Source organism: Rattus rattus, chromosome 1 (assembly GCF_011064425.1).
Source record: "Rattus rattus isolate New Zealand chromosome 1, Rrattus_CSIRO_v1, whole genome shotgun sequence".
NCBI classification, from domain to species: Eukaryota; Metazoa; Chordata; class Mammalia; order Rodentia; family Muridae; genus Rattus; species Rattus rattus.
The window spans coordinates 8,421,556-8,448,398 of NC_046154.1; the positions used below are offsets into that span (position 1 = coordinate 8,421,556).

General features: G+C 53.7%; 2 protein-coding genes across 2 annotated transcripts; one reads left to right on the forward strand and one right to left on the reverse strand.

The window, feature by feature from the left end:
* Window positions 1-1,639: 1,639 nt before the first annotated feature.
* Window positions 1,640-14,027, forward strand: Rnf207 (ring finger protein 207). Its single transcript, XM_032893852.1, has 17 exons — window positions 1,640-2,061; window positions 2,531-2,663; window positions 5,405-5,549; window positions 5,635-5,716; window positions 5,789-5,864; window positions 5,949-6,074; window positions 6,422-6,468; window positions 7,295-7,367; window positions 7,449-7,517; window positions 7,904-7,972; window positions 8,055-8,152; window positions 8,788-8,974; window positions 9,088-9,273; window positions 9,510-9,561; window positions 9,845-9,962; window positions 12,025-12,090; window positions 13,459-14,027. The coding sequence occupies exons 1-17, from the start codon at window positions 1,871-1,873 to the stop codon at window positions 13,646-13,648; spliced, it is 1,908 nt and encodes a 635-aa protein (XP_032749743.1). The 5' UTR covers window positions 1,640-1,870; the 3' UTR covers window positions 13,649-14,027.
* A 4,101-nt stretch (window positions 14,028-18,128) lies between these two features.
* Window positions 18,129-24,950, reverse strand: Icmt (isoprenylcysteine carboxyl methyltransferase). The gene is made up of 5 exons (XM_032893863.1): window positions 24,604-24,950; window positions 23,382-23,470; window positions 22,287-22,456; window positions 21,401-21,618; window positions 18,129-19,149 (listed from the first exon to the last, which is right to left on the reverse strand). Exons 1-5 carry the CDS (start codon window positions 24,796-24,798, stop codon window positions 18,967-18,969), a joined length of 855 nt encoding a protein of 284 aa, XP_032749754.1. The 5' UTR covers window positions 24,799-24,950; the 3' UTR covers window positions 18,129-18,966.
* Window positions 24,951-26,843: the final 1,893 nt, after the last annotated feature.

Below are 26,843 nucleotides of genomic sequence, written 5' to 3' on the forward strand. Positions count from 1 at the left end.
TTGCTGGGAATTGAACTCAGGACCTCTGGAAGAGCAGTCGGTGTCACTGAGCCATCTCTCTAGCCCAGCATTAACTCTTTTTTTATTTTTTAATTAATTTTTATTTATATGAGTACACTGTCACTGTCTTCAACACACAAGGAAAGGATTCCATTACAGATGGTTTTGAGCCACCATGTGGTTGCTGGGATTTGAACTCAGGGCCTCTGGAAGAGCAGCCAGTGCTCTTAACTGCTGAGCCATCTGTCCAGCCCTAACTCTTTAATTGCTATTGTAACACTGAATTATCCCTCAGAGCAAAAGTCATCCAGAGCTGAGAAGGCCCTTAAAACAACCTGTATGGGGAGATTGGGGATTTAGCTCAAAGGTCCTGAGTTCAATTCCCAGCAACCACAGGCCCCATCTGGAGTTGATCCCCAGCTCCAAAAAAAAAAAAAAAAAAAAAAAAAAAAAAAAAAAAACCTGTAGGGGGTTGGGATTTAGCTCAGTGGTAGAGCATTGCCTCCCAGCAAAAAAAAAAAAAAAAAAACCTGTAGGGGGGTTGGATTTAATTAGCAAGGCCCTGGGTTGGTCCCCAGCTCCAAAAAAAAAGAAAAAAAAAAAAAAAAAAAAAAAACAACCTGTAGGGCCAGCAGTAGGGCTCAGCAGGTAGCGGGCGCTTGCTGCGAGGCCTGATGACCTGAGTTCGACCCCAAGACTTTGATGGAGAAGAGAAGGAGAGAACAGACTTCTGCGAGTTGCCCTGTGATCCCATTCACAAGCACACTATAAATAACATAACAAAAACTTTTCAGGAAAGAGAACTGATAATCCCACATAGAATATACGGCCTTCTGGCAAACTCTGGCTCCTGTTTTAAAACCCAGCCGCAACAGCTGCAGAGCCATATCCTAGTTTTTTTCTAACGATGAATAAGACTTCTCGGGGTCAAACCCTGGATTTGATTAATGGAAAATGAGAGGCTTTAGGAGCTTAGAACTCATGACTATTGAAAGCTGAGAACATCCCCCGCCCCCCAGGAAGTGAGGGCACCCCAGTATAGAGGTCTGTGAATGAACAGGGAGGGGCAGAGGAATCCTTTGGTCCCAACCTCCCACCCAAACCCACACTTCTGTGAACACGGGGCTTTTCACAGCTGTTAATCCATGCATGTCTCACCCCATCGCCTGGAGACCAGTTTGCAGAGGTCAGTAACTAGACTGAACACCACACCGTTTAGCCAGGCCTAGTACTCAAAAGCGCAACCTCATCCCAACGCTAGAGATTTTGGACCGTCTGCTGCTCTCTGGAGCCCCCTGCCGGCCGTGGAGGAAATGGAGCTAAGAAGACCCACAGTTCCCTCTCAGGACCTTAGCTACAAGAGTTCCAGTTTAGCCCAGGAGGCTTTGTCCCGCCGACTGAAGATCCTATCCGGGACCCGGTGTCCTCGGCCTCTGCACTCCATTCTCACGTGAGGTTTAGTGTAGTCTGGGATCCTCACCATGTACCGTATTTTTCGCTGCTTCCGGGCGCCCAGCGAGACTATGGATCAGGAACACCAACATCACTCCAGGTCACGCAGAGGACACAGGGCGGAGAATTGCAAAAGGAGAGGAGGTGGGAAAAGTGACGAAGGGGAGGGAGCACTGCCCAGCCTGGCAACCTGACCTTCTAGGGCTAACCACTCCCCGCAGAGCCACAGCCGAGGGACTATGAGAGAGGTAGGTGACCGGTGGCCTAGGCACCAATCAGTCCCGTTGTCCCTACTGGGGAGCTACCGGCTTCGCATTACAGCATCTCAAAGCCATTGGCTAAGTCGTGTCCAAGAGGGACTTGACCGGGGCTCCAAGAATCTCAGCCGCTGTCCTTCTTGTCCTGTTCTTCTACATAAATGTCTGGAGCAATTTTTGCGCCTCTGGAGGGCCTAGGTGCTCTGGATGCTGCAAGTGGCCATCCACTCGTGTGTCCACTGTGCCACACACAGTACGAGCACCCGTGCCTGCTGGACTGTTTCCACGACTTCTGTGCTGGCTGCTTGCGTGGCCGGGCCACCGATGGCCGCCTGTCCTGCCCACTGTGCCAGTAAGTGCCCCAAACCCAGAGAGGGTGAAGGTTGCCCTGGTCCTGGGGAGGGCCTAGGTGTAGATGGTGAGGTTCTGAGCCTAGACAGAAGAGACGGGAACAGTATGTAAACAGAATTATCATTACCGAAACTCCCTATAGCTTAGTCAGGTTAACAGAGGCAGTTAGGTGACCCTAACCACAAGCTTCCCAGAGTCAGGGGGCTAGGGTAGGGCTGGAGGAGAGGTGAGGGCGCTCAGAATGTCCCAGTGAGATAAGAGGTCTGCTGGGTCGATGTTCCCATTTATAATATGACAGGTTTACACAGTCACTGGGCAGGGTAGGGCCCTCAGGACAAGCTGGTTGCTGTATTTATATCAGACCCCACTACTTCAACACTGCTATTTTTAGCTCCTGTCTGGAATGTGAAGGGTAGTGGGGGAGAGATTCCTACAAGGGTGTCCAGATCTTGGCTGCAGCCTTTCTGCAGGCATCAGACCCTGGTGAAGGGGCCCAGTGGCCTCCCTCCAGCGGACCGGCTGCTGCAGTTCCTGGTGGACAGCTCCGGGGACGGCATGGAGGCTGTGCACTGTGCCAACTGTGACCTGGAGTGCAGCAAGCAGGTGAGGGAGCAGAAGGCGGTGGGTGCCAGATTACATGGTCCCTAACACTTATTGCACTCCACGTGTACCCTAAAAACATACAACACTGACCCATCTGTGACGTCTCCAGCCACCGTCTGGGATCCCTTGGATTCCAACCATGCTTCCCACCCCCAACCCCCACCATCATTCACACTGGTAGGGAGAGCAAGATCCAGAAGAAAACAAAACAAAACAAAACAAAACTTGAGCCAATAACCAAGTAGGAGCAGGAGTTGACACCATTCCACTTAGGGAGAGCTAACTTTAGGGTCCCCAGGTCATTGTGGAATTGTGAGCTATCATGGGAGCAGTGGCTCAGTTCCCAGGCCTAGGGGACCTCTGATGATCCTCTACTACTTAAGCACACGGAGGTACCTAAAGCTAATGTTGTGTGTAAGTAGCTGGAGAGACAGCAGGGCTCTGAAGGCATGGCACCCGGCCCTTATGCAATGACGTGCAGGGGTCTGGCGGTCCTAGAGCAGGAAAGAGCCCAGAAGGAGTATACACCTCAAGCTAGCTTGCTGAGACCGCTTCACCCGGAAGTAAAGGTGACAGGCAAGGCGGGGATGGGGGCGGGGCTATGAGGATGGATGCTGACAGGCAAGGCGGGGATGGGGGCGGGGCTATGAGGATGGATGCTGACAGGCAAGGCGGGGATGGGGGCGTGGGCCATGAGGATGGATGCTGACAGGCAAGGCGGGGATGGGGGCGGGGCTATGAGGATGGATGCTGACAGGCAAGGCGGGGATGGGGGCGGGGCTATGAGGAAATGGTCTTGACTGCCAATGTAAAGAGTGAGAGGCTTCAGGGCTGGAGTGAGGGGTCAGTGGTTAAGTGAGCGGCTACTTTTCCGGAGGACTGGGGCTCAATTGCCGGCACCCACACGATGGCTCCCAACTGTCTGTTAGTCCAGTCCCAAGGGAATCAGTTGCCCTCTTTCCTGGCTTCCAAGGGCACCAGGTATGCACATGTTACACAGACATACATCCAGGCAAATAAAATAAAGTCCTTTTTTAAAATGAAAGAAAGAAAACCAATATCGGGAGAGCTGGATATCAGTGGGTAAAAATACTTACTGATTTGAGTTTGAGTGTCCTCTGATCTACACACACATAAAATGGCACATGTGTACCCGCACACAGATAGTTAAAAGATAAAATTACAAGTGAGGTTTGGGAGCTAAGGAGACAGATGGCTGGCTCAGTAATTAAGAGCACTGGCTGCTTTTCCCAGAGGTCCTGGGTTCAAATCCCAGCTCACACATGGTGGCTCACAAATGTCTGTAACTCTTTGTTTCAGGGGATACAACACCCCCACACAGACATACATACAGGGGAAAAAACCCACAAAAGCATTTTTAAGAGAAGTAGGGGGACTGGAGAGATGGCTCAGTGGTTAAGAGCACTGACTGCTCTTCCAGAGGTCCTGAGTTCAAATCCCAGCAACCACATGGTGGCTCACAACCATCTGTAATGGGATCTGATGCCCTCTTCTGGTGTGTCTAAGACAGCTACAGTGTACTCAAATACATAAAATAAATAAATCTTGGGGGTGGTGGTGGGTAGGGTTCAATGGATCACAGCCATGGTTATGGTCACTTTACCCCAAGCTCCACCCTCTTAACCCTGGGGCTGCCCCTGATGCCCCTGAGGGCGCTTATACATGTCCCTCCATACTGAGTTCTCACTCCCAATGGCCAAAGAGACACCCGAGTGCAGGGACAGGCTCATGAATAGTTCCCCTCCTTTGCTTCCTCTCACTGTCCCTGGACCCACACCACCATGCACCTTCCTCTCAGACACTGAGGTGGCAGCCTCTATTCACAGCTGTTTCCCTTAGGGAGCTGAGGAGACAGACAGGGCCCAAGGCTTGTGATTTGACTTAGTTTGTCAGGCTGGAAAAGGAAGGTGACCAATGGACCTGCCTGTAGAGTCAATGCCAGGACCTGATGCCTGTGCACTCTCCTGGAAGACTTTACTTCAGTTTCTGCCTCCTGTCTCTGGGAACTGCCTTTCTGAGATCCCTGCCCTCCTTATACCCACTTGCTTAGCCCTGGGCCCTCATTTTTAAAACTTTATTTACTGGGGTTAGGGATTTAGCTCAGTGGTAGAGCACTTGCCTAAGCGCAAGGCCCTGGGTTCGGTCCCCAGCTCCGAAAAAAAGAAAAAAAAACTTTATTTACTTTTTTTTTTTATGTGTATGGGTGTTTTGCCTGCCTGTAAGTCTGTGTACCAAGTGGGTATTTGGTGTTCTCAGAAGCCAGAAGAGGGTCTCAGATCCTCTAGGATGGGTGTTACAGACCATTGTGAGCATCCTGAGTTGAACCCAAGTCCTCTGGAAGAGCAGCCGGTGCTCTTAACTGCTGAGCCATTTCTCCAGCCCCCAATACCCTCATCCTAATCTGGGTATATAAGAACCCAGTGAAGAGGGTCAGGGAGATGGCACAGCAGGTGGGGACACTTGCTGCCTTAATTCCCAGAACCCACTCACATGGTGTGACACTTGGGCACTCACCCACACACACAAGTGAATCGATAAATGTAATTTTTAAAATGTTAGAGTTCTGCTACTGGGCACTGGAGGAAGGAGCTGGGTTTAGTCGGACCCTTAACTGATGCAGTCCACGACGCGAGGTGGCTGTGGTCCTAGTACTGGATTCAGTTGAGTTTTTAGAGCTCTAGCCCGAGGAGAGGTCTGTCTGAGCCAGTTCTGGTCCCCAGGACGCAGAGACCACGTACTTCTGCAACACCTGCGGGCAGCCCCTGTGCGCGCGCTGCCGCGAAGAGACGCACCGCGCGCGCATGTTCGCGCGCCACGACATTGTAGCCCTGGGCCAGCGCAGCCGGGACGTCATCCAGAAGTGTAGTGAGTGAGGCACACCTTGGCCAGGGGTGGGGACCAGGGGCATGTCTCCCGGCTCTCACCACTGCGTCCTACCCCCCACCCCCAGAGCTGCATTCGGAGCCCTACATCGTGTTTTCTACTGACAAGAAGTCGCTGCTGTGCATCCGCTGCTTTCGGGACATGCAGAGGTGGGTAGTGGGAGCAGGCGGGGAACGGGTGGAGCGTGGACCGAGCGGATCTTATTAGCTGCTTCCCGGCAGGGAGAGCCGGGCCCACTGTGTGGACCTAGAGTCAGCTTATGTGCAAGGTTGCGAGCGGCTGGAGCAGGCAGTGCTGGTGAGAGCGGGAACCAAGGAGCTGAAGATGGGGTGGGAGCTGTGAGAACCGGGGGAAACGGAGTTCAGACCCTGCTGTTCCCAGGCAGTGAAGGCTCTGCAGACCGCCACGAAAGAGGCCATCGCGCTGCTACAGGCCATGGTAGAGGAGGTGAGGCACAGCGCCGCTGAGGAGGAGGCTGCCATCCACGCACTCTTTGGCAGCATGCAGGTGAGGGGCGGGATCAGGAACTTCCGGGGTACCCTCGTGGAGTTTACAGTGTAGCTCCAGGTGTTCAGTCAAATTGCCTTTTAGGCATTAACCGCAGTTGCCTGGAGAATTCCAGAGGACGCCAGAGGCTACTTTAGTCTGGCGTTAGAAAACTGCACCAGATAGGTGACACTTAGGACAGTGGAAGCGCCTAGGCTCTCAGGCAGTGCCATGCAGGAAGGAGAAAGGGTTTAGGCCACGAGGTAGAGCTCTGTGCTAAGCATGCGGTCTGTGCCTGTGCCCCAAGGCATTATGGTAGGGGACCGCAGAGCCAGCTACACAGGTCCGTGGTGGGCTCTCTCTCCCAGGACAGACTGGCAGAGAGGAAAGCGCTACTGCTGCAGACTGTGCAGAGGTGAGTACTGAAAAGTCCCTGCCCCCTACCCTTGGCCTCCAGCTCCGAGCCTGAGCCTTGGCCTGGCTCCGCGCACCTCACCTGGGGACAGGACACACAGGTGGCTGCCACCCAAAGTGGGCAGGTTGTTCTCAGTGAAGGAAGGAAGGAGAAACAGGGACGTCACCCCACAGCTGGTGGGAAGCCCACGGTGGTGGCGTGCCTGTAGTTGTAGCTCTCAGAAGGTAGAGGCGGGCAGATCAGGAGTTCAAAGCCAGCTTCTGCTACACAGCTAGTTCAAAACCAGCCTGGGCCACCCAGGAGACTTTGTTTCAACAAATCAAAACAAAAACCCCGAGCTAAGGAAACGGCGCAGTCAGTAAAAGCCACAGGAACACAAGGATCCAAAGTCACACCTCCCATAATACAGCACAGCGGCCATAGCTGTAATTCCAACCCTGGGGAAGCAGAGACAAGATGACCCCTGGGGCTCACTGACCAGACAGCCTAGCCGATGGGTGATCTCTGAGTTCAGTGAGATGCTGTCTCAAAAGGCAAGGTTGGAGGTTATCAAGGAAGACACCTTCTTGTGTATATGTGTATGATATATGGTATATGTATATGGTATACATGTTCATATGCATCCTGCCACACAGGCACACAATGAACAATGAACACACACACACACACACACACACACACACACACACACACACACACACACACACACACACACACACACGAAGAGACAGAGCTGTAGATTCCAAAATAAGATCCTCCGAGTGTCTGGGTGGAGCAGGCGTCTCCTCCCTCGGAGACCACGCAGCCTAGCCTGCCCCTCCCCCAGCCAATATGAAGAGAAGGACAAAGCCTTCAAGGAACAGCTGACCCACCTGGCCTCCTTGCTGCCCACCCTGCAGGTAAGGTTGAGGGTGTGTAGGGCTGGACACAGCCCACAGCCCAGACACTGAGCATGCCCCCCCCGCCGGCGCCCCCTGCAGGTTCATCTGGTCATCTGCTCTTCCTTTCTCAGCTTGGCCAGTAAAGCCGAGTTTCTGGATCTGGGTTATGTGAGTGTCTCCAGCTCCTGCAGGAACCCCTCTCCCCTGCCCTCACTAGAGTCCGCCCTGCATAGAGGCTGCACGTCTCACATCGCCTGCAGGCTGACTGGGGAGGCTCTGGGCTTCCCTTCCACTACAAGACCGGGTGAATCCCTGTTAAAAGGGCGGTGAGCATGAGCCTCTCTGTTCCACCGAACTGCAGCGTCTGTCTGCGGGAGCCCACCTCCCTTCCTACGGGTGTGGGTGGCCTGTTTCTCAACCAGTCCTAGAGGAAGGCTGAAACTTCTCAGAGAGACGAGGTCAAACGTCCACTAGACTAGCTCCCGGGCCTTCCCAAGTCCTCCGCTTCTCTCTCCCACCCTGGCTGCCACCTCCTTGCTCTTCCCCTGTGGCAGGAGCTGATGGAGAGACTTCAAGGCATAGTCACGCGGCCGCATCGTCTAAGACCGGCTCAGAGCAGCAAGGTGCGCGGGCGACCCGTCGGGAGCAGGGGCCGGGAGACATCGGGTTAGGAGAGAGCAGTTCATGACCCAATCCCCGGTCCAGATCGACAGCGACCACCGCGCAGAGTTCGCGCGCTGCCTGGAGCCGCTTCTGCTGCTGGGGCCCCGCCGGGCTGTGTCCACCGTGGGCGGCGCCAACACGTGAGCCAACCAGGCGGGCGAGCGGAATCGCTGAGAATGGCTCCCGCACCACCCTTCCCCTCCAGAGCGTCCAGTTCCGCACTTGGGGTCCGGACCAGGCCACAGCCTGAGAAGGAGGGATGTGGACTAGCTCTTGAGAACGCTGGAAGCCCGGGCAGGCGAGCAGCTTAGTCAGGAAGGGCTGAGAGACTGTCTGGGTGCTCCTCAGCTCCTGCACAGCCTCCTCAAGCAGGCTGGGCAGGACATTTTGGGGGTGGGGCGTGGAGTGTTACAGTGAATCCGAGTTGAAAGCCAGAGCCTCGGAGGGATTAGAACTTGTGAAGCCAGTATGTGTAGGGCTGGGCCCTCCAGCCCAGAGCCAAGAGAACCAGCAAGTGAGACCAGTCGTTAGTTCAGACCTTGTCACGGGAGTGAGAGCACCTCGGTGTACCCAGATCCAACCGGAGGGCGGGTGGCTTTTAGAAACCACCAAATCACGTGGTTGCCCTTCCTTTGGCCTTGCTAGGGGCCCCTGAGAGTTTCCAGAGGTTCCATCCTGCAGGTGGGTTGACGGGCCTGTGGCTCCCTGAGCAGCCAAGGGAGTCGGAGGAGGGGAAGACCAACCCTCTCCCTATGCACACTGGCTTTCTCCGCAGGTTGGCAGGGGGCTCAAGCCCCAAGGTGTTGAAGACACAGAGCTGTCCCTCCCCCGTGGGAAAAATGTTAGGGTCACCTGTCCAGAAACCCTCGCCACACCGTTTCATTAGCACGAAGGTGCTCCTGGCCGAGGGCGAGGACACACCCTTCACGGAGCACTGCCGCCATTATGAGGATTCCTATCGGGTGAGGGGGTTGGGCAGCAGTAGGGTTGTGAGTCCCCACCCCTTCTTCGTTAAGATTCAGTCCCCACCGGAGGACCCGGCAGTCTCCACGCCCCCTCTCATCTCCGGCCACAGGGTCTGCAGCTGGAGGTGCAGAACCTGAAGGACCAGGTCCAGGAACTGCACCGAGACCTCACCAAGCACCACTCCCTCATCAAGGCGGAGATCATGGGGGATATCCTGCACAGGTCCCTGCTGCTGGACACGCGGATCGCTTCTGAGTATGCCTCCATGGAAGGCCTGAGAGCCATCTTCCAAGAGGTAACCTCTCCCAGGAGCTCGATCTAGCCTTGGCTACAAAAGGCACGCGGCCGGAAGCCGGGAGAGTACCTGGCATGGTATCTTGCCAGACCCTCATGCTGGGAGTTCTACGGCTGGAGGCTTTGCTCCTGAGAAATATGCGGACCAGCTTGGTGTGTGTGGCTGTGTGGCTCCCGGAGCAGAAACACCGGCAGTGAAAAGTCTCCTCCCGACCTCAACCAGCTCTTCTCTTTCAGATTTGGGAAGACTCCTACCAGCGAGTAGCTACCCAGCAGGAGATTTATGAAGGTCCCTGGCTGTAGTGCTCAGTGTTAATCCGGATGGGAGTAGGGGAGGGGCCGGTCAGTCACTAACACACACACAGGGGCGTCCGTTCAGGCACACCCCTGCTCTTCCAGTGTTTTGGCTTCACACCTGCATCTGGGGTTAGGATCCAGTGAGTGGAATGTCCACACCGCCTGCTGCTTCTTTTGATCATAGATGTTACTTTAAATTAGCATCTCTAGGTGGTGCCAGGCTTGGGAGCAAGAACCTAACACCAACAGCCAAGTCTGGCCTCTTGACCTTACAGCCCAGCTCCATGACCTTCTCCAGCTGAAGCAGGAGAATGCCTATCTCACCACCATCACCAAGCAGATCACGCCCTACATCCGCTCCATTGCCAGGGTGAAGGAACGACTGGAGCCCAGGTGAGGACAAATGGGAAAGATGTCAGTGGGGAAGCCGGCAGGCCAGGCCATCAGGGTCTGGCAAGCCAAGTATTAGAATCTGCAAAGGTCTGCCTTAGGGGTGGTGGAGTACCCTATAGGCTGAGGCAGAAGGATTGCTGTGAGCCGGAGGATAGCCTCGCCACACAGCCAGACTTTTCAACAAAACAAGAAAAACTCCTAGAAAGTGTTAATTGGGCAGACCAGGTCCAGGAGCTGCTGTGCTAAGGAACTGGCTGAGTTCCGATTCCTAACCACTTACCGTGCGTGACCTTACTCTTCTCAGAGCCCGCAGACCCTAGCCTGTGTCTTTAAGTGCACAAATCCAGGAGGCAGAGGCAAGTGTATCTCTGTGAGTTTGAGGCCAACCTGGTCTACGTGGCAGATTGCAGGCCAGCCAGGAGTGAAGAGTGAGACCCAATCTCCGAAAACAATTATTCTGTGTTTGCGTGCATTTACCCATAGGCACACACGTGTGCTAAAGAGCACGAGTGGAGGAAAGCGAGACAGTTAGCAGGAGTCATTCCTGTGGGTTCTGGGAATCCGGCATGGCAGCAGGCCCCCTCTGACTTTTAAGTTCCTTTTGGTACCCTGTTCTTAGTGCCTGCTGTTCCCTGGGGACACTGTGTGGCCACTTGAGGCTGAGTAGAGAGCTTTGATTTCTCCTTCAGGAAGCTTGTGGCTAAGGCCCCCTTCCTCGGAATGGGTCTTTGCTCAGGCGCTTGATTTCCCTGATGCTGGTGACCCAGGTTCCTCTATGCAGCTCTAGGCCTGCAGGGTGCACCAGAGGGACACCTGCGAGGCCTGCAGGGGGCCCATGGGTCATTGAAGTGCCCTTCAGATTTTGGTCCTTTTCTGGCTTCCTTCCCTGGAGGCCTCTGTACGGAGCTGTGTGCTGTTCTCTCTCTGGGCTCTGGGGGTTACACATCTTTCCCGTGTCCAGCCATCGCCTGGTTCCTGGCTGCTCTGCTCCTCAGCCCACTGCCTGAATGGTGGCTTCTCCCAGGCATTCTTCGTCTCCCCCTCTCTCCCTAGGTGGCCCCACTCATAACCCCGCCCCCTCCCCTCCCGTGTGTGCACATGCACACTCACGCCATGGACTAAACCTGAGGTTGGGTGACCCAAGCATGTGCACCGTGGTGAGCTGTCATACCCGTCCCAGGTCTCTGGTTTAAGAGCACTAAAGTGATAGTGCACCCCCCAGTGCCCCCTAGCATTCCTGTGCCTGACTCACCTCCAGCTGCATCCTTCTTGGTGTCTCTGTGAGGGTGTCCGAGGGTGTCAGCTCAGCAGTGGCCAACAGAGGTCTGGACATGGCCCCATCACATCCAACTCCTTACTGTGGTCAATGGCATCCTGTGCGGTCATAGCCCAAGGCTGGCCTGATTCCTTTTCTCGCCTGTGCCTTTTCTTTCTCTTCTTTCTTTTCTCTTAGTTTGGGTTGTTCATTTTTCAAGACAGGGTTTCTCTGTGTCCCTGGCTACCCTGGAACTCACTGTATAGACCAGGCTGGGCTCTAACTCACAGATCCACCTGCCTCTGCCTCTCAAGTGTTAGCATGGCAGCTCTCCAGAGCCCCTCTCTGCCCACCTGTCAGACCACATGACCCACCCTGGCCACAGTGGCCTTTCATCTCCCCGTGGAGCAGCTGCACTAGCTCCCACGTCTGGGTCTCTGCCTGAAAGGTTTGTGTCCCAGGCTGTTGTATGGGGCCTCGCCACAGAGGTCAACAAAAGTCTCCCTGTATGGACAGCTAAATGAGGCTTGGCACGTGGTCACTCCACATTACCTGGCCCACTGATTCTTTTGTCCTGAGGTGTCTACCCGAACCACCCAGATAGCTTGTGAGAGCCAGGCCTGGCCAGGGCCTGCATGCTACAGCAGCTCCAGGAGCCTTGGTAAATCATCCCAGACCGAGAGAGCAGTGAGTGTGCCCCGGAAGGCCTACTGGTCTACTGCCTTGTGGTCTGGGTGCAGTATGGAGCTGAGGCCACCAGCTGTGACTCTGTGGTCCTGACACAGCGGATATGGTTTTCTCACCCAGGTTCCAGGGGCCTGTGGCTGAGCACTCAGAACATCGGCAGAACCTGTATGATGAGACCCCAGCCAGGTAAGGCAGGTTCTTTCCAGCCTGAGCTGGAGTGAGTGATCTGGTGAGAGACAGACTTTGGGATAAACAAGGTTTGTGTGCTGAGCCCTTCGAAGGCCAGCATTAGCCCCTAGAAACCTTCAGACGCCCAGGCTCACCTGCTGGGCTGGCGGCTCCTGGAACACTCTGCGAGAACCACAGCCCTTCCCTGCGAATGTACAAATGTATAAAAGACCTAGATTGTAAAACAAATGGGCTGGGGAGATGGCTCAGTTATAAACACTTGACATTAAAAATAGCTGAGTGCTGGAGAGATGGCTCAGTGGTTAAGGGCACTGGCTGCTCTTCCAGAGGTCCTGAGTTCAAATCCCAGAAACCACACACATAGTGGCTCACAGCCATGGCTCCAGTGCCCCCTTCTGGTGTGTGTGAAGATAACACTACAGTGTACTCATACACATAAATTTAAAAAAAGAAAAAATTGCTGAGTGTCACACCAGGCCGTGGTGGTGCACACCTTTAGTTCCAGAACTCAGGAGGCAGAGGCAGGAGGACTTTTCTGAGTTTGAGGCCAGGAAATGTTAAAAAAATTTTTTTAATTTTTTAAATTTTTAATTGGGGGGAAATATATATACATAGTGGGGCCTTGTCTCAAAACCAAACCAAACCAAACCAAACCGCTGAGTGTCATCCCATCTCTGGAGACTGGAGGAACCCTGGGGCTTGCTGGCCACTATCAAAGCCTGTCTACCTGAAAAGCTCTAGGCCAGGGGCGAGACTGTCTTCCCCTGACCCCCAGTGTGGCTGGGGCCTGAGGAACAATACCCTAGGGTGACCTCTGGCTCCTACATGCACATGTATGTAACGTATAATACACAATCTCTCTCTCTCTCTCTCTCTCTCTCTCTCTCTCTCTCACACACACACACACACACACACACACACACACACACACACACACGTTTAACCGCCGTACTAGAGAGATAGAGGTGGGCTACTTGGAGATTAAGGCCACTGGCTACACTGCAATAGGAACACTCCAAACCAGAACAATAAAGCAGAAACAGGCAAGTGTTGGTCAGTGTGAGGAAGAGGCCTTGAACTCAAGGCTGTCTGGGAGCACCGTGTTGAAGGCAGAGCAGGAGGGTCTCCTGCTTCTACACAAGCTGATGTGCTTTAAGGCAGCTCCAGGTCGTGGGCACCACCAAGTCTGAGCTGCTGAAGTGCTTAGATATCCTGGTGTTTGAGCTGCTAACAGCCACGAGCTGGGGTGACTCACTGCAGGCGGCGAGGCAGTAGCCACCTCAGTGGGTGTCCATTATAAAAGCTGGACCAGTGAAGTGAAGTGACTGGGTCGGTGACATCCAGCTCACTCAAACTGTTCTTTAGGACTGACCCAGGATGCACCACTGAGAAGAGAGACAAGGCTTCTGAGCCCAGTGGAAGCAGCTGGGCCCTGAGTGGCCTCTCCGAAGGGACTTCACTAAAGAACCAAGACCACCTGAGACCCAAGTTGGAAGCTGGAGATGAGGGGTGGAGAGCTGGCTCAGGGTCTAAAGGGGCTTGCTACCAAGCCTGACAACCTGAACCAACATAGAAGGAAAGAACTAACTCCCACGCACATACGGGATAAAGGAAGCACGTAAATCTCCCAGTGAGGGTGACTTCCCACATGGAGAGAGATTAGTAACCGGGTCCCAGTGAGCTGGGCCCAGGCAGTCCGCTTTCTCAAGACTGGTACACTGGCTGTGGGCACGGTTCAGAGGTTAGAAGCACTGCTGCTCTTTCAGAGGACCTGGGGTTTGAACCCCAACACCCACAGGGTGCTCACAACCGTCTGTTAACTCCAGTCTAGGGCGTCTGACACCCTCTTCTGGCCTCCATGGGTACCACGTATGTAGCACACAGATGTACATGCAAGTGAAATATATACAAAAATAAATCTTAAGAAGTTTTAAGTTTCATGACCTGCAATCTGTTCTGGGGGGCTAAGTGATGCCCTTGCATTCACATCTTAAGACAACACACAGCTTGACTTGGTTACACAGTTACAGTGTGATACCCTGCTCTGCTCCCAGGTACCTAAAATCTGCTACAGCAGTGGGCGCAACCCCTTTGCAGCCCTGTATCCCATATCCTGTCAGTTATTTACATCACTACACGGAACAGTAGCAAAATTACAGTTACAAAGTAGCAATGTAGTTCTCTCATGGCTGGGGGTCACCACACCAGGAGGAACCAGATTAGAGGTCTCAGTATTAGGAAGGTTGAGAACTGCTGTGCTCAGAAGAAAGCCAGACAACCTGAACCAACGATTTGATGCTGATGGTGCTGAACTCTCCTCTAGACACGATTACTGGTATAGTTCTACATTCTACACAGTCACACTTGCTCATAGTGAACCAAGTACACTTTTATTTAAGAATTAGAAAGAATATTCAGTATCTGTGAAAGAAAACCCCATTTAATATATTTAAATAAATATTTCTGTATGTAAAAAGAAGAGTACAGTGATTACTCCATAGTTCTCCTTCCTTGCAATGGGTCAGACAAGCTGCCTCCACTCAGGATGAGCGAGGGACAAGCTTCATGGCCAGGTGGCTGCCGGCTCATCCCCATCGGGAAGGCTGAGGGCTCTATCTTGCTGCCACTGTAAGCAAAGATCCCTAAGGCAGGGGAGGGTGCACGGGAGAAGCAGGCCTCACTGGCTGTTTGGAGGAGGCCACCAAGGAGCTTTGCTGAGCCCTCAGGGACTTGACCCTGCAGCTCCAAGTTAGTAACTGAGCGGGAAGAATTGATAAGGCTACGCCCTAGGTCCATGCAGCAGCTCCCACCAGACACGGCTGGGAAGCTTTCTGCCCTGCTAGGAGGCTATTACAAACTGTCTCACTGCCTGTGGCAGCCACAGGGCCTTCTCAATGCGTCTTGCCTCACCACTGCCAAGCAGCAGTTTTTTTTATCTAATGTACCCACTTTTTCTCTTTTCTTTTTTTTTTTCGGAGCGGGGGCCCGAACCCAGGGCCTTCCGTTTGCTAGGGAAGGGCCCTACCACTGAGCTAAATCCCCAACCCTTTAATGTACCCACTTTCCACACAGAAACCTCCACTCTGACACATCAATCTCCTGAAAATTCCTTAATCTGTGGAAACCCTAGGACACGGCAGCCCTTTTAATACCTGAAAAGCCTCTTCGACCCAACTCTGCTGCCACGGGTCACGGCTACATTCATAAAGTGAAGATCATCTCCAGTCCACAGCAGCAGAAACCAAGCACCTGCCAAATCCTGCCCAGGAAAGGATCACTGATGTGTTCATAAAAAGATAAAGCGCGGGGGTGTATGTTCTATGGAGGTGCAGTCAGGAATGGGGGAAGAGGGTGCCTCTGCGGGCCCATACTGAGGCATCCCTTCCCCGAGGGACCAGCCACAGGATGGTGTAGTATAGACTAGAGTTTATATCAGGCAGGGGGTGAGGGGAGAGGCCAGTCATGAGCACATAAAGAGAGGGGGGGAAGGGAATGGGGAGAGAGAGGGAGCAAGAAGGGAATAAAAACAAGAGAGACACAAAGTGAGGAGGGGGCAAGCAGCCCCTTTTATAGTGAGTCAGGCACACCTGGCTGGTGCCAGGTAACTGCGGGGTGGAGCTTAGACAGAATGCTAATACTCATATTCCCTTGTGGATTACCAACTGCATCCTGGGAGTGTAGAGGGTGGCCTGGTCTTCCACCACCCACATCCTTGGCGTGCTCTTTAAAGAATGCAACCTCACGACTCCTAACTCCTAAGGTACCACGCAGCATCTCACCAAGAGACCCAAGGCTGGGCTCCCTCTCTCTGGGCCTGGCATAAGGCTGGCCTTTCTGGCCTCTGGCAGGTGGAAGGTGACATCAAATGTAACATCCAGCCTTACCACCCACAATGCCAAGGGCTGTCATTAGCTACTCTCCATCCATCAACAAGACAGCTTCATGGCCCTCAAGGGGAATGGGAGGCTGGAGGCAGCCGAGCTTAGATGCATTGAGAAAGAGCGAAGTATGGCTGCCAAGAATCCATCCCTCCGTCTGCAGCCTAGTGAGTCGGGTAGGCTACAGGAAGTGTGGTCTGTCTCCACTCATATTTCAGAACTGAAATCCGATGTCCCACCAGGGTACTCCTGCCTGGGCAGCTTGGTGTGGACAACAGCATCGCTGCCACAGAGCTCGCCTTGGTCCTGGGTGGGCAGGAGGGCGGCTCCTGAGCCAACTGGCCTCACACGCTAACTGGCAAACCCGTAAGCCTCTTTGGTATATAGAGCAACAAAAGACTAAGCCATAAAAATCTAAAAATAAATTACTTCCAGGCTGGCAGAGCGTTTTCTGAACACACATTAGCGCACACTGCTCTCACACACAGAAGCCTGCTTCCAGCCTGTAAGACCTCATTAGGCAGTCCAGGTCATCTTACCACAACAGCCCTGTGGGGTGGGTGGCACTGGCCCCACCCTGACCATGACGGGAGACCCAAGCACAGGAGGGCGTGGCAGTGAGCACTGCTCTAGCCACACCCCTTCAGTCGGTCTGCACCATTGCAGCTTGGAAGTGGTCTTGGGGTCCTGGCTGCAGCAATGGCGCCTGCAGACTGGCCCAGAGACCACGTCCAGCTGGGCTGGTTCAAGGCTCTCCTGGCAGCTTACTACACTGCCCAGGGCACAAGTCTTTGAGGCTTCTGGAGTCTTAGAAGTTTTAGTGTAGGAACTGGGGTCGCCTCCCTGCTGATAGAATGAATGCCTGTCATGTCAAGAACGAGTTTTGATTCCCTATTCACACAGCCCCCAAGGTTTTGCCAGCTCTGGCTGCATCCTACAACAGTACTAACCACCCACGTGACTGTTCTTCATGCTCTGACACGGTCCTAGGTATCTCAATATTGAGCACTCACCCATGTTAACCTTCACCACCCTCTTGGCCAGAGCACACCCTCCACCCCAGTTCCCTTCTGATGGGCCTTTGAGTCCTCCTGGAACAGACCTGCCGACCCAGCAGTCACGCGTGCTCAGTAGCTCTGCTTCCGGAACAGACCTGCTGACCCAGCAGCTCTGCTGAGGAAGCCCAGCAGCAGCAGCAGTAGGCTGTGGCACAGCACACCAGTCCTGCTTTCCACTAGCCAACCAGTAAAATATGAGTGGCCAAAGTCAACACCCGCCCCACAGGCTGCATGACTGTCACCATGTTTCTGAAGCTGCCAATTCTGCCATTGCCAGCATCAAGTCCCAGGTCAGCACTCATGTGGACTTCTGTCCTGCTGGATTCCAGCTTGGCATTACCAACCACCCTGTGAAGACCTGCCCTAGTACAGCAAACTGCCAGCGAGTTTAGCAACACCATGGCCACTGTGGGGGACCAGCTTGCCTGGCCTGATAACGAGTGTGCTTCTGTGCCCTTGTGTACTTGTGAAGGAAGGAGGCCTTCTGAGACCTGGGAAGATAGAGCTGTACTCAAGGATCAACAGACGGCTGAAATACTAAGTATCCATTCTTTTCAACCCAGCAGTATCTGCTCAGTGAGAGAAGGAAAAGGTTTTTCTCAAGTCTGTGAGGCCCTGGCTGCTGCACAGAGCACTATGCAGGCTGCTCTGCATTCTGCTGAGGTGGCAGGGACAGCGAGCGATGCACCCGACCCTGCGCCTCTCATCAGAGCCGGGTGTGAGCGGAGATCTTCCCACTGGGCTCTCGCCCAGCTGTGCTCACACCTGGCAGACTTGAAGACCCTTCTACATCTCACTGCAGAAACTGAGGACAAGAAGCAAGGCCAAACCCGGAAGGGCCTCATACCAGGACCAACCTCTTACCCAGTCCAGGACTAATCAAGGGTCACAGCGCTTAAAGCTTTTGTGCTCAGCATGGAGAGAGCCAAATGTTCTTCCAGACCGGCAGAATAAAAATGCTAGCGGAACTCAAGCAGGCCTCTCTACTGTGGACTGTGGAGGGCTAACCTGCCTCGGGTTGCAGGCGCGTGAGCTATGCTGGAACCTTCTGGAAAACACCTGCTGCAGCAGTAGGGTACTTTGAGAAAACACAGGAAACTAATTTGACAGACTCGTTGCAACACGGAAATAAAAATCAGAAGCTATGATAAATGAGAACACTGATCCCAAACACAGGGAGGGCAGCATTTCTCAGCGTTAGCACAGAAGTTAGGACATTACTTCCCAGGGGAACAGAAGAGCTGAGACCAGGACCATGGGAGAACCCTGGGCCCACATCTTCAGCCCAGGTCCAGTGGCTACTCAAAATCTGCAGAGCTCCCGAGGGTCTGTGCTACCTGTTGCCACATGAAAGCTGGACCTGGACGCTCGAGGCAGAGAGGCTCGGTGTCCCTCGGAACCTACACTGCTCTGCGTATAGAACTGGAGTGTAAATAGGTTTCTGTATGAGCCCAAGGGTACAAGTCTTCCCAGTTTATGCAGATGTTCACGCAGTCATGGACGACAAAGGGTAAAGCTGGGTTGTGTGGGAGTTAAATAGAAGGGTTTGGTGCATTTCCAATGCTGACACTAGGCAGCTCTGACCACTCCAAAGGGCAGTGTCCACCTCTCCCAAGCATCCTGGTCACCATGCAAACACACTCTAGCCTGAGGGGGCGTGAGGCTGTGGCTTGAGTCATCCCCCTGCCACGGTAGAAGAGGCGTCGATGAACACCTGGACACGCTCCTTGCCCCACCTGCCTTCAGTGCAGGAGACAGCTGCCGTGGCTCCTTTGGACCTAACGTCGCCTCAACATTAGGTCCTGGGTGACATTCTGAGGAGTAATTAGTGACATATAAAACAATTAAGAAAACTCACTCTGTGTGCCCAACTTTAAATAGTTTTGTCCTAGGCTGCGCAGGGCCAGAGGTCCCTGGTCCCACGGGGCCTCTTCCTGTCATAGCCCCACCTTGACCCCCTTTATGAAAGGCAGGCCTGTGGGCACCCTCTTCTTATAGTCCAAGTATTCTTCCCCAAAGAAGTGAATCAGCGAGATCTCCTCCTCCTCTGTGCGATCACGGAAGAAGCGCCACACCGTCAGGGCGTACACCACACCGCAGATGGGATTACACAGCATCACCTGGCAGAGGACCACAGGATACCCACGGTCAGAGCAGCCCGATGCCCAAGCACCTTCTCCCCACAGAACTTCTTGCTGGGGCCTTGAAGACGCTTGAGGACCGTGAAGCTCAGAGGCACTACCGTTCCTGGGAGCCTCTCCTGGCCGCACCCTTTTCTGTCTCTTTGATTCTCTCGAGTAAGCGAGACCTCAGTTACAGTGAGGGACCACTTGGGTTTCAATGTGGTGACACATGCCCTGCCTGCACTCAAGTGGGAATTCTCTAACAGAGGAAGTCAGGCTGGTATCTCTGTCCACCCCGATTTCTGCCCATCTGAACACATTTGCCAGCTTTGGGCCCTGGCTTCCTCCCCTCAAGGCCACATAAGCTCTGCTATCTGAGCTTCCACAACATTTCCTTTCAGAGATCACTCTGCTCAAAAAGTGACAGTGGCCCTAAGTCAGAAAGGCTGTCACTAGCCACCTTTTATACATGGCTTCTTCACTCACACACACACACACACACACACACACACACACACACACACACACACACACACCCCCTTGCCCAACCTGGTCCTCCAGCCAAAAAGTCCCTCAAAGCTGAAAGCATCCCAGCTCCCAGCAGCTTCCTTTGTTACTGTGGAAACCACTAACCCAGCCCTACCCACTGCAGGCATCAGGACCTGTCCAGTGATACCAGACAGGCCCCCCAACTTCCTACCATGTCCACACTGCTCGCTAAGTACTTGCTGTGCTCCTAGCACCGTGATAAGACACTAAACTTTCACCCAACCTGTGACTCGGCAGTATTATTCACACACTAGTGTCCTGGCTTTTTGGGTAGACAAGGGAAGCCTCAGTGGCCAGGCCCGCTCATCTGGCAGCACGAAGTCCATGCCCTCACACCTGGGCAGCCTTAATGTTGTTTCTTAGTCATCAGGGACATCATCAGGGACAACCTTCTACTGAGCCAGGAATCAGATCCCAGCAAGTCACCAGCACCATTCTACTTAAGAGGAAAAATCATGTTCTGTATAAGGGCAAATACTCTTACAGGAAGACTTATCCTCTACGCATTCGTACAAGCACCGCCCCCTCACACATCCCGGCAAGCACAACTACCAGGGCACAATGTAGAAAATACCCATTATCCAAAAAGGTATGAAAAACCCTTCCGCTCTAAAGCACTTAGGCACAACACAGCACTTAAGGCAAACTACATTCATCGCCTCCCCTCAGTGTCCCCAGGGCTGTGACTGCAAGTGGAACAGCGTGACGTGTCTCAGGAACACAAAGCTTTGAAAGAAATGCTACAGTCACCTGCCCCTCCCGCCCCATTATGGGGTCACCAGAATCCCCATGGCCCATGCACACTGATGATGTCTGGGCCCCAGATGATGTTCGCAGGCTCTCGTTACACTCTCTGGACAAGTTGTTCCAGGACTAAGTATAGAATCCAGAGACGGCTGTCAGAAAACAAGGGTTTGGTCTGCATCCTGAGACAGCAAACCCCACAGCTCTCATTAACCTGGCGGGACCTTGGCCTCATTTAGACTATTTTTTTATGAAAACCCACTGAGCCACCAGAGGGTGGCTGAGGACACGCCCTCCCCAAAACCTACCTTCCCTTGCCCAAGGTGCTCCAGACTCAGGTCAGAGCAGCAGAAAGGGACCCAGTGCAGGACAACTGTGCCGGGGCCACCAGCGGTCCCATGCCCAGAAGTAGGTGACCTTAGGAGATGCCATTCAGAAGGGCAGTACCGCTGGCCGTTGTCTTGCCTTCCCCCTGACCAGCATCCTGTTCCCCCTGCCACCTTTTCTAAAGCCCCCCCCTTTCCTCAGGCGAGTCACCTCTGTGCTCCTGGAAACTGAGAGATATAAGTACCACTTGCTGCCTGTGTGGTTTTCCTTTTAGAGAATAAATGTCTTCAAGTTTGAAACAAATAAAACAACTTAAAACAATGTCCTGATTTTACCTCTACAACGACGGAAAACTAGATTTGGTCTCCAGCTTTTAAAGCCAGCGCCTTAAACAGGCCAGGGAGCACAAGAGAAAAGCAGTCTGTGCACCCAGGAAAACACAGTGGGCTTAGAGTGCCAACTACGCTTCAATTTAAGAAATGTAAAACAGTCAAGTGGCCTAAATAGTAGGGTTACAAGTTCAAACTTAGCTTGGGCCACATAGCAAGACCCTGGGTCAAGATATCAAAAAGAAAGAAACTTAGAAAACTAAATTTCCAGGAAAGTAGTGTCAACGCTGATACTATACCTGGGTTCCAATACTCCAGTAAAACCAGCCCACATAGGAGGGGTGCCGGCACCAAGCGTATACCCCACTTGTCACGAGAGTGTGGGTGTCTGACTTTTCACTCTGTACCACGTGGTTGAAGTTGGAGCCGGCTGTAAACATGGCCACTTTCCTCAGGCATTCTCCAAAGATCACCATCAACAGCCCAGCGGCACTGAGCCAGGTAATCTGCTTCAGTTCTGCACAAACAGAAAGGAGGGACAAGGAGTGGGGAGACTGGGGTACCAATCCCTCCCCTACAGAGAGGAAACCACCCTAGGGGCAACCAGCGTCTGTCACACATGAAACTTGATAAGAAAAGGTCCCACAAGCCCAGGGCCACCAGTCTCCCAGTTGAGGGCTGACACATGAGCTGTAGGAAGCTTGCCCTGCCCGGGCAGACTGGCTCTGTTCTTCCCTAAGGAGTAAGGGCTGCTGAGAGAAGAAGAGACAGTCCTGGGTCCCAAAGTCAGCCCTAGGACCCACATCCGGCATTTTGGGAGGTTTAAGTGTGCTCCAATTCAGAGGATTTTACAGTAAAACCTTGTGAAGTGCTCATGTTACAGAAAGAAACAGACAGGCCCAAACTTCATCTGGTCCAATGGCAAAGGTAATACTGCGACCATCCAGGTGGGGCTCCACCTCAGTGGTACCTGGCATAACGCCAGGCTCAGAGCATAACGCCAACACGCCCTGGATTCAAAATCCAGAAGCAGAATTCTCCAGCGAGTGCAGTCTGTCCTTTATAAATAGCTTAGGGAGAGGAAGGGCTGGGGAGAACGGCTCAGGAGAGATTAGACCTGAGAGGTGAGTCAATGTCATCTCCTCACCCTTCTCTCCCACACCAAGGAAAGTAGGGCACACCAACCTGGCCAAAAGATGTTTTCAAGGGTGAACTCTATCCAGGAAGACAGGGCAGCCACTGTGTACTCCAGACTGTGGTTCAGGAGGAAGGAGTCCAAGGACAGACTTTTGGGATTATTGACAGCTGTCACTAGGTACTCAGAGTAGTGGAACAGGGAGAGCGAGCACACGTACCTGTTTAAAAACAAAGAACGAGGTAAAGCGGGAGAGAACCAAGTCAGGCACAAGCACAGGCCTGGTCTGCTCAACTCCCCGAACGCTGTCACCAGCCTGGGTAACAACAGGTGCAGGCGCACATGGAGACACACACACACACACACACACACACACACACACACACACCATTCCTTCCCTCTCCAGCAGGCAGAAGTGCGGTTCCGTGGTGCTGTTATGTTTCTGAATGTCACAGACACAACTAAAAGAATCTCCATAGGTGAAGGGGAAACTATGGTCCCTTTACTCCTTTAATATGACAATTTCACATGTTAACATGAGAGGGGGGATATCAACAAAGTAGTGACGTATGTGGGAAACAAAATTCAACAGAACTGAAAGAATTCCAGCAAAGAGGGATTGGATGGCTCAGCACACTGGTAATAGGAGGTAAAGCTTTTTACCTTGAAGCCACGGTTCATTTCCAAGTCAGAGGCTAGAAGGCTCAAGGGACTGAACTCATAGTGTAGGGGAAAGTCCTACACTGGCTGTGGGGGGAGCACTAGCCGGGACCTAATAGAAACCGAGACGGAAAAGGCTTAGAAGACACCGGGAGACTTGCCCCTGCCCATCACCGCGGACCTGCACCCCTTCAGGGAACAACGGCTCAGCACAGCGACTTCGGGTGATGATGGGCCCTCTGGAGAGGGCCCAGGGAGACCCACTTCCATCCACCACAGACATAATCCACTAACATGCACAGTCGTGTTCACAAGATTTGAAGGGTGGGGATTCGGAGGAGGCAGGGGGCTGCTTCTTCAGAATCCTAACCAGCCGCCTGTTCTGTCAGAGCCCAGCGGGGGTGGGGTGGGGTGAGGAGAGGCCACTACTCGCCCACTGCTGCCAACCCTCACCTCAACACCATGGCTCCCAAAGACTCTCTTACCAGCCGAAGTGATTCCAGGAGGACTGGCTGAAACTTAGCAGCACGCCGCAGCCAAACACAAAGCCAAGGAAACAAGCTCGGATGGCTATCTGAAACACCCAAAAAGGCTCCAGTCACCACATGTCCCACTCGCAGAGCTGGAACCCAGACTGCAGACTGCCCTGGGTTAGCAAGGTCCTTAGTGAGCAGAGTCCATTTGTTCAAGAGATAAAGAGGGTGAAATACAACTGCTTGGGTCTAAACCCTGGCCTTGGACAAGTCACTTAAATAAAGAGTTTATCCATCTAAGCCACCGGAATAACAACGGTATTGTGTTTTAGGGCAGCATAGAGGACTCACTATACAAATCACCCAGGAATAACCAATTTTAACAGCCAGAATAACTATTATTACTGCTAGCAACAGCGGGGCTAACTTCGGAGAAACTGTTTAAGTCCAGTTTATGGCTGACAGTCCCAAGTCAACAACTCCCAACTCTCAAACTCTGTGCCCCGTCACCTCTGTGAAGCAGGGCGTTTGACCAGCAGGTAAAACACCACACCTGACTTTACATAAATTAAAATTCCGTGGGTAAGCTCATTTCCCACCCGACGTACATCTGCTGAAGCTTCTGCTGATCGGCAGGAAATGCAATTAGCACCCACAGCTAGAAGTGGGTCCCTCCTGTGACCTCAACTTAAGGCTGACATACAAGCCCGTGGAGTGGGGATGAACCGACCACCGGTCGGCTAGGTAATATGATGTTCCTTTAACGCACTCCCGCTAGACTAGCTCCCATGCCCGTCCCCAGTCCATCTATCCAGCCCTGCCTGACGGATCCTGGTCTCCGCGTCCAGTCTTCTCGTTTCTAATGTACCTATCCCACCAACCTTTGCCCGGTCCCTGCCAGATCAGTCCCTGATCCCCGTCCACCCGGGCTCATCTGCCTCGTCTCCGGCTCCGGTGCACCCGGCCCGCCCTGCCCCAGCGCAGCCAGCTAGCTCGGTCCTGCCTGGTCCGCACCTACTCCGCCCACCCTGCCAGGAGCCCGCCTGTTCCCGGTCCACCCGTCCGTCCCTGTCCAGATCTGCCGGTCCACCCCGACCCTGGTCCGGGTCTGGAGTCCCGGTCTACCGGTCCATCCTGTCCGTGCCGCCCTGTGCCTGGTCCGTGTCCGGGTCAACCGGTCCACCCGTCCCGCCCGCCCGGTCCCGGTCCCGGTCCCTCCGCACCCGGCACGCACCTGGTAGCGCGGCGGCCGGTAGAGAAGCAGCAACAGCGCGTTGAGTCCGGCCACGTACAGCGCCAGCCCGGTGCGGCCCTGCAGGCCGGCGCGCGTGAGCAAAGGCAGAGCGAGCACCGAGGCACCCAGGAGGAAGGTAGCGAGGCTGAGGCGCGCCTCGGAGCCCGGCGGAACCCGCGCCGCGCAGCCCGCCATGGCGCAGGGCGGCGGAAGAGCCGGCGGCGGACTAGCGGGCCGATGCGCCGACTGTAGCCGGGGAAACCCGAAGGCCGCGCGTGCGCACTCCGCCGCCGACGCCGGCTCGGGAAGGGCAAGTGCCCGGAGCTGTGAGCTGTCGGCGAGGTCTCGCGAGACTGCTGCCGCGCGTGGCTGAGGGCCGGAATCAGAGCGAGCGGCGCGCCCCGCAGGCCCCGCCCCGCAGCTCGGGACAGCGTGACGTCGCAGAGGGGCGACGCAGCAACCCGGAAGTGGCCACGGCGCCCTGCAGAAGTTCGGCCCAAGTTTAGAACTCTGGAGACAAGTGGGCATTACCGACCATTCGATCGCACCGCGACACTGCGCAGGCGCGAGCCGGGTCCGCGAACCTAGAGAAACGGTTCAAGACTCGCATCCGTGGCCTTCCTGAAATGGGATCCCCCTCCTCCTAAGTGCGATGCGGTCCTCTCTCTTGATTTGGGGGCGGGGGGAAGAAGCGTAATACGAGTGAGCCCGGGATAAGGATTGAAATCAGAGAATTACCTTTTAGGTGGCAATATTCTGGACGACTTTCCTTGACCCACATAGGTTTTTGTGTGTGCGTGTTTTCCATGTTGCCTATAATGAAGATGTGCGTTTTTTTTTTTTTTTTTTTTAATATTTATTTATTTATTATGTATAGATCATACAGCTTTCTGCCGCCCTGTAGGCCTGAAGGCCAGAAGAGAACCAGATCTCTTTACAGATGGTTGTGAGCCACCATGTGGTTGATGGGAATTGAACTCAGGACCTCTGGAAGAGCAGTCAGTGCTCTTAACCTCTGAGCCATCTCTCCAGCCCGAAGATGTGCGTGTTAAGACCAGAAGTTTTCCACTTTTTTTTTTTTTACCACTTTAAATCTAGACAGTTGTACATCTATGAATTTGTAGATCTTTTTGAGGCACAACACAAGGTGGTTTGACCGGGCTGGTATCCTGTTGTGTTTTATAAAAGAGAGAGAGAGAGAGAGAGAGAGAGAGAGAGAGAGAGAGACCGACCAAGATATGTTTGACAGAAGCGCGGTTAAGGTGAGGTGAGAGGGGAGCAGCCCTTCCCCTGAGGTAGGTACTAGCCAAATGTAGATGCAGTGTAGAATAGAGGTGAGAAGGAAGGAAAGGAAAGAGAGGGAGAGAGTGGGGTTGGGGGGAGAGAGAGAGAAAGGAAGTGGGGGACGGAGTCCGGCCAGGAACACGTGGAGAGAGAGGGGAGAGAGTCCAGAGAGACAGAATAAGAGAGAGGAGCTGCAAACAGACCTGTAGTAAACCAGGGCTACCTGGCTGTTGCCTGGTAACTGTAGGGCGGAGCCTAGAAGAAATGCTAACAGATCCAGCTCGTGGAGATCCACCTGCTACTGCCTCCTAGTGTTGGAATGAAAGGTCAGCACTGCACACAGCCTTGTTTTGCTTTTGAGACAGTGTTATCTATCCTCTGTAGCCCAGGACAACCTCGAATTTTCAAGACCTCTGGTAGATGCCAGTCTCTCACCTCCTGAAGGCTGGAATTTCAGGTGTGAGCCGTCGCTCCAGATTTTATCCGGTGCTAGAAAAGTCAGGGTCATGCCTCCTTACTGAAGGCTCCTTGTGCGATAGGCTGGATATGGAGTTGGTTTGGTCTGAGTCCAGGAGCGAGGCCCCGGGTCGGGAGGGCTGCAGGATAGGCAGGCTGCGTGGAAGGAACTGCCAGTGCTTGGCAGCTCCTGGAAATGGGGCACCACTGAACAGACAAGAGCTGGTGCTGGATTTGAAAATCAGAGCCAGGAAGAACAAGCCTAACCAAGAGGAGAGGCTGTGGTGAGCCGTGAGGTCCGCACCTCAGCAGTAGGTCCTGGCAGGAGCCCTGAGGTCTGGGCACGTAGAGAGAGAAGCTGGGCTGCTGGGGTCCAGCATTCTGCATCCTGTCTTAGGCAGATAACTCCTGGGAACCTTGTCTTCCTCTAAACTGTTGTCTGTTGTCCTTCTTAACCTTGTCAGAGTGGCACAGCCTAGGGTCACCTGAAAAGAGAAGCC

Coding starts and splice junctions, on each gene's coding strand:
- Rnf207 (XM_032893852.1), top strand. CDS start 1,871: ATGTCTGGAGCAATTTTTGCGCCTCTGGAGGGCCTAGGTGCTCTGGAT. Junction 6,469..7,294: donor CTGCTGCAGACTGTGCAGAG/GTGAGTACTGAA, acceptor CCCCTCCCCCAG/CCAATATGAAGAGAAGGACA. Junction 7,368..7,448: donor CCTTGCTGCCCACCCTGCAG/GTAAGGTTGAGG, acceptor CGCCCCCTGCAG/GTTCATCTGGTCATCTGCTC.
- Icmt (XM_032893863.1), bottom strand. CDS start 24,798: ATGGCGGGCTGCGCGGCGCGGGTTCCGCCGGGCTCCGAGGCGCGCCTC. Junction 23,471..24,603: donor ACCGGCCGCCGCGCTACCAG/GTGCGTGCCGGG, acceptor TGGGTGTTTCAG/ATAGCCATCCGAGCTTGTTT. Junction 21,619..22,286: donor TGAAAACATCTTTTGGCCAG/GTTGGTGTGCCC, acceptor CTGTTTGTGCAG/AACTGAAGCAGATTACCTGG.